At 58.7% G+C, this 6,555-nt stretch overlaps 1 protein-coding gene across 1 annotated transcript; it reads right to left on the bottom strand.

Moving 5' to 3' along the window:
* Window positions 1-1,232: 1,232 nt before the first annotated feature.
* ZNHIT2 (zinc finger HIT-type containing 2) lies at window positions 1,233-5,147 on the bottom strand. The gene is made up of 4 exons (XM_076056202.1): window positions 4,008-5,147; window positions 1,716-2,275; window positions 1,326-1,652; window positions 1,233-1,241 (listed from the first exon to the last, which is right to left on the bottom strand). The coding sequence occupies exons 1-4, from the start codon at window positions 4,846-4,848 to the stop codon at window positions 1,233-1,235; spliced, it is 1,737 nt and encodes a 578-aa protein (XP_075912317.1). The 5' UTR covers window positions 4,849-5,147.
* Window positions 5,148-6,555: the final 1,408 nt, after the last annotated feature.

The raw sequence follows: 6,555 nt of genomic DNA, 5'->3' as shown, positions 1-6,555 counted from the left end.
CACCCACCACACTGAAGGTCACAACATCCACTCACCCACCCACCCATCCACTCACTCACCCACTCACCACACTGCAGGTCACAACATCCACTCACCCACCCACCCACCACACTGAAGGTCGCAACATCTACTCACCCACCCACCCATCCACTCACCCACCCACCACACTGAAGGTCACAACATCCACTCACCCACCCACCCACCACACTGAAGGTCACAACATCCACTCACCCACCCATCCACTCACTCACCCACCCACCACACTGAAGGTCACAACATCCACTCACCCACCCACCACACTGAAGGTCACAACATCCACTCACCCACCCACCCATCCACTCACCCACCCACCCACCACACTGAAGGTCACAACATCCACTCACCCACCCACCCATCCACTCACTCACCCACTCACCACACTGCAGGTCACAACATCCACTCACCCACCCACCACACTGAAGGTCACAACATCCACTCACCCACCCACCATCCACCCACCCACTCACCACACTGCAGGTCACAACATCCACTCACCCACCCACCCACCACCCACCCACTCACCACACTGCAGGTCACAACATCCACTCACCCACCCACCCACCCACTCACCACACTGAAGGTCACAACACCCACCCACCCATCCACTCACCCACTCACCACACTGCAGGTCACCTCACCTCTCTGCTTCTTCCCTCGCCCTGCTCTACTATCTAATTCCCTCCTCCCATCACCACCGTCTCGTCCTCCCACCCTCCCGCCAATCTCTTGTAACAACAACATCATCATATTATTGGATCTTTCGGTAAAGTCACATAGAAGAGAAAGAAAATTTGAAAATTTTCTTGCTGTGGTTTTCACACCTGATGATGATTGCTTCTTGTGTTGCAGTCGAAACGTCGTGAGAATTTTTTTATATTTGTATTATTTTATTGTTTCCCTATCTACGTGGTGGTGACTTTACCGAAACAACCAAGAATATGAATCCCTGCAGTCACGAAAGCTTTAAATCAAAACAACAACCTCGTTCAACACAAACGAGTTACACTCCTATCTGCGATCTGTTACAACCTCCATAACGGTGCTGTTTGTTGCTGGCCTTGGAGGCCCCCCCCACCCCACCCCCCGGTGCTCAGCAACTGTAACGCGAAACCTCCGACCGGCGTCGACGGAAGAGTAGGCCAAGGTCCTGCGCCGTCGTTTTGGCCGCCCCCTCCATTGGAATCCTCGACGGCTCACAACTCCTGCACCAGTACCCCGGGGGGTCGCCCGCCCCCCCGCACAGCCCCCTCCTCGTCGTCCTCGTCGCCCGCCCTCCTCCTCCTCGCCCGCTCCTCCTCCTCCCGCACGGCCCGCGCGAGGCCGGGCAGCTCCGCGCCCCGCTCGGCCGCCCACGCCAGCAGGAAGAGGCACTTCTTGTGGGCGCGGAAGCACGCGGACGACGAGGCGGTGGGCCCGGAGCCCTCCTGCCCCTCCGCCTCCCCCCCTCCCCCCCTCGGCGCTTCGCGAGGCCTCCCGCGAGACGGCGCCGACGCGGCGGTCGCGGTGCCGTCGGTGTCGGCGGCGGTGACGTCGGCGGCGACGTCGGCGGCGACGTCGGCGGTGACGTCGGCGGTGACGTCGGCGGACACGTCAGCCGCCGCCGCCGCCACCCCCTCCGCTCCCCCCGTCTCCCCCCCCGCCCTCCCCCGCCTCCTCATCTCTCTCCGCGCGCGCACGAACACCTCGCCGGCGTGCGACAGGGCGGCCAGCGCGTAGCGCCGGCGGTCTCCGCTCCTCGGCCCCTCCAGGATCCTCCGCACCGCGCCCAGGCAGCGCGACCACAGCGCCTCCCCGTCGCCGCCCTCCCCCGCCTCGCGCAGCAGCGCCGCCCGCGCCGCCGCCAGCGCCGCCGCCAGCGCCGCCGCCAGCGCCGCCGCCGGCGGCGCCGCCTCCCCGGCGCCGCCGCGGACGGCGCCCGCCGGGGGGTCGCAGAGCCGCAGGAGGAGCCCCGCAAAGTCGCGGGCCGGGGCGTCGTCGCCGCGGCGAGCGAGCAGCGCCGCCGCCGCGTAGGCCAGCAGCAGGCTGACGAGCGAGAGGGGGACGCAGGGGGCCGGCCCGCGGCTCGACAGCGAGCGCAGCGGGGGGATGAGCGCGGCCACCGGGGGGATCCGGGCGGTGCCCTCCTCCTCCTCCTCCTCGTCGTCCACCTCGTCCTCCTCGTCCTCCTCCTCCTCCTCGTCCTCCTCGTCCTCCTCGTCCTCCTCATCCTCGTCCTCGTCGTCGTCTTTCTCCGCCTCTGTCGACGCAGCGCGGCGAGCGGTCACGTTTGCGTTTAAGACGCAGCGGGGGGCTTGCGCCACCTCCGTCATTGGCGATCGAGGTTTAGATCCCGTAGGTGTATAAGAGAGCGCGTCGTGACCCTCCACCACCCGGCGCAGCCAAGCGGCGAGGAAGATTCGTCGCGCAAACAAAACGCGCCAACTGGTTTACTCCCGCCGGCCCGCCGGCGTGTCACGAAAGCCCCAGAGAGCAAGCAGTGCCTCGATTCGAAGCTTTCGTGGCTGCGGGAATCCACACGGGCAACCGATCCCCACACGTCGTGGGTCTATCATTGTTTCTACCCCCCATGCGACCTTACCGAAAGAACGAAACAGTTGGGGCGGCGGCGTGAACGTTTCGCCGGGCAATTACATCGGTCGGCATCATCACCGGGTCGATTTTGCCAGAATGCCCGCGACCCCCGTCGCTCCGCCCGTGACCCCCGTCGCTCCGCCCGTGACCCCCGTCGCTCCGCCCGTGACCCCCGTCGCTCCGCCCGTGACCCCCGTCGCTCCGCCCGTGACCCCCGTCGCTCCGCCCGTGACCCCCGTCGCTCCGCCAGCGACCCCCGTCGCTCCGCCCGTGACCCCCGTGGCTCCGCGTGACCGTGTCACTGTACCGTGTTCTGTGTCACAACGCGTAACGTGCGTGAGTGAGTGGGCCAGCGAGTGTGGTGCGAGTGTACATGTGGAACGCTTTGATGTCTGCCGGCCAAGTCGCACCCCTGTGAACAAGAACTACTTAGCTCAATGGGCTTTACACTCCTGAATTTCTCTTTAACCCCCGAGATGTATACAGAAGGTCGTGGGTTCGATCCCAACCCTGACGACGCCTGCTGCTGCTGCTGTATATTTCGAGTTTGCGGTGTCTCTCTCTCATCATCATTATCACGGTGGCTAGGAGATGTTAACTACCTCGCCTGGTAGGCAGGAGGTCGTGGGTTCGATCCCGGAGTTTCTGCTGTCTCCTTACCTGGTAAAATAAAATAGTTTAATGTTAGTTTAGTCTGTGGGTCTCTATGTATCTCTGTGGATCTCTATTCATCTCTCTGCATCTCTGTGGGTCTCTGCGTGTCCCTATGCGTTTGCAGTATTTGGCCTAAAATATGGCTCTAGATTTTGGTGTTATAATTTATTTACGTAGTTTATTGTTAAAAATTCGGTCACAGTCCCTATGATCACTGTTACATTGCATTTATGGCTTTTATTTTGGTGATTTCGCAAAGCTTTTTTGGTTTTGGCCATGTTTTTGTTTATTTAGTACGGAGTTAGACTGATGGCCTTAATCTTAGTTGTCTTGTGGTTGTTGTTGTTGTTGTTATTTGACTTGCATCCCACTGGGATTTTTGCACACAGCGTTGGTGTACGGTGCTATTTCAGGAATATTTTGCTGTTTTTTTCCTGGATTTTCTGATTGCACAGTCACACAAAGTCACTTTAAGATGTTTTCTTGTTCATGTTTTTGTGTTTGTTGCGGTTGCACCCGATTCAAGAGCCGAATGGCTCACAGGACTATACCAATATAAATGAAACTATGAAACTAACTATGGAACTATGAATTCCACACGATGATGGTGATGACAAACCACTTCGCCGGGCTATCATCTGTGGTGGCCCGGCCGCTTCTGAAAAAACAGCTACACACAGCAGCTCAGCGGGGCCTTACTCGGTAAAACAAAAAGTTGAAAGTTTAAATTCTTAATTCTTTACCTCTGCGTAGCTTCTGTCCCTTCTTCTCCTCTTCCTCCACCGCCGCCGCCGCGACGCCCGCGAGACGCTCGGCCCGGCGGCCGCGGTCTCCACGCTCCCACCACGGCCGCCAGGGTGGCGGCAGCGGCGGCGGCGGCGGCGACGACGACGCAGCGTGGGCCGAGTCCACGAAGTCGTGGAACTTCCTCCGCTCGGCGTCCGTGAGCCTCTCCCAGACGAGCCGCGAGTCCGTGTCGAGGTTCAGGCCCCGCAGTCTCACGGCGAGGCTGCTGGGGTCGTCGTCGTCGGTATCGTCGTCGGTATCGTCGTCGGCATCGTCGTCGTCGTCGTCAATATTGATTCCCACATTTGCGTGAGCAGTGGCGCCGTCGCCACCAATCGTGCCGATCTTCATCATCTCCTCTGCTTGCTCGTCAACATCATCACTGTCATCGCTGTCATCACCGCTCTTCTTTCTCTCGGCTTCCATCATCATCATCTTCTTCTTCTCCTCCGCGTCCCAATCTCCTTGCTGCTCCTCTTCCTCTTCTTCCTCCTCCTCCTGCTGCTGCTGCGTCCGGAGCCTCCTCAACATCCCAAGCATTCGCTCCACTCGCTCGGGCGACGAACAGGAGGAGGAGGAGGTGCGTGACGATGACGCCGGATCCGTCTCCCCTCCTCCTCCTCCCCCGCGAGTCATCTCGCCCAGGACGCAGCGGCGGTAGAAGTCCTCGCTGCAGGCCGCGTGGCTGGGCGCGCGGTAGCAGCGCGCGCTGCAGTAGCGCGCGTTGCAGCGCGGGCACGTGTAGGGCGGACGCCCCGCCACGCCGCACATGGCGCACGTGGCGCGCGCGGCGAACATGACGGGCGCGCGTCTCGCTTTACGACGGACTCGTTCCGCTTTGCGACGGGCGCCCGATCCGCTTTACGACGGGCTCGAGTTGCAGCTTTACGATGGGCGCGCGCGTTCCGCTTTACGACGAGCGCGCGTTCTGTCTGAATGTACGACGACGAACTTTGCCGAACCGTGCCCGGAGGTGCGGCGGACGCGTCTCTCTCCCGAGAGATGGCTCCAGAGGCCGCTCCTCCCACCCGCAGCAGCACTTGCCAGGGGCCTTGCTCCTACTACCCCCGCTGCCCCTACTACCCCCGCTGCCTCTACCCCTCCTCCTGCTCCTACTCCCGCTGCCCCAACTACCCCGCTGCCCCTACCCCTGCTCCTGCTCCTACCCCTGCTCCTCCTGCTCCTACCCCTGCTGCCCCTACCACTCCTCCTGCTCCTACCCCCGCTGCTCCTACCTCTGCTCCTCCTACTCCTGCCCCTACCCCTGCTGCCCCTACCACTCCTCCTGCTCCTACCCCTGCTGCCCCTACCACTCCTCCTGCTCCTACCCCCACTGCTCCTACCCCTGCTCCTCCTCCTCCGGCGTCTCAGACAATCGGCGACTGTCGATGCGAGCGAGGAGGCGGCGGCGGCTCGCCGCCTGCCGCCCGCGGTGCTGCGGTGGTGGAAGCGGCGAACTGCCGACCTGGAGCCGCTGGATCGGGCGAACAACCAACAACAACAATAAACAACAACAATAACAACCAACAACAATAACAACAATAACCAACAACAACAACAATAACAACCAACAACAACCAACAACAATAACAACCAACAACAATAACAACCAACAACAATAACAACCAATAACAACCAACAACAATAACAGCAGAGGCGGTGGTGGCGGGAGGAGACCGGTCCAGGAGGCTCCCCACGTGACACGGCGCACGTGCTTCCGGGTTTTTGCGACTGCGACGTGTGCCGTAAAGGCCACTAACTTTTCACTACCTTTACGGCAGCTGCTGTCGTAAAAAGAAGAAAAGTTACAAAGACAAAGGTACCCCGTGTAGCCTCGTAATTGACTGTTGGGTGGTGGGCAAAGTGCTGCGAGATTTTGATTTCGCGTTCCATCTCCTCCCCCCGGAGCCCCCCCTCCTAGCCGCCCCCTCTCTGGAATTTGACGGCACAGACCCCCCGGAACCAGGCGGAAGAGTGGTGCATTGTATAGTAGTGTAGTGTATAGTGTAGTGTATAGTGTAGTGTGTAGTGTATAGTGTAGTGTAGTATATAGTGTAGTGTATAGTGTAGTGTGTAGTGTATAGTGTAGTGTAGTATATAGTGTAGTGTATAGTGTAGTGTATAGTGTAGTGTAGTGTGTAGTGTATAGTGTATAGTGTAGTGTATAGTGTAGTGTATTGTGTAGTGTATAGTGTAGAGTATAGTGTAGCGTATAGTGTAGTGTATAGTGTAGTGTATAGTGTAGAGTATAGTGTAGTGTATAGTGTAGTGTATAGTGTAGTGTATAGTGTAGTGTATAGTGCAATGTATAGTGTAGTGTGTATAGTGTAGTGTATAGTGTGGTGTATAGTGTAGTGTGTAGTGTATAGTGTAGTGTGTAGTGTATAGTGTAGTGAATAGTGTAGTGTAGTGTATAGTGTAGTGTATAGTATAGTGTATAGTGCAGTGTGTATAGTGTAGTGTATAGTGTAGTGTATAGTGTAGTGTATAGTGTAGTGTATAGTG

Source organism: Petromyzon marinus, chromosome 74 (genome assembly GCF_048934315.1).
Source record: "Petromyzon marinus isolate PM22_M1 ecotype Great Lakes invasive population chromosome 74, UKy_Petmar_22M1.pri1.0, whole genome shotgun sequence".
Taxonomy (NCBI): Eukaryota; Metazoa; Chordata; class Hyperoartia; order Petromyzontiformes; family Petromyzontidae; genus Petromyzon; species Petromyzon marinus.
The sequence above is the reverse complement of the archived record's forward strand: the minus strand, read 5'-3'. Positions and strand labels throughout refer to the sequence as shown.

Bases quoted from the DNA above. Each gene is read 5' to 3' on its own strand.
- ZNHIT2 (XM_076056202.1), bottom strand. From the start codon at position 4,848: ATGTTCGCCGCGCGCGCCACGTGCGCCATGTGCGGCGTGGCGGGGCGT. The intron at 2,276-4,007 runs GTAAAGAATTAA...CTGCGTCGACAG, and splicing joins GGGACAGAAGCTACGCAGAG to AGGCGGAGAAAGACGACGAC. The intron at 1,653-1,715 runs GTGCGCGCGCGG...GGGGGAGCGGAG, and splicing joins CGCACGCCGGCGAGGTGTTC to GGGGTGGCGGCGGCGGCGGC.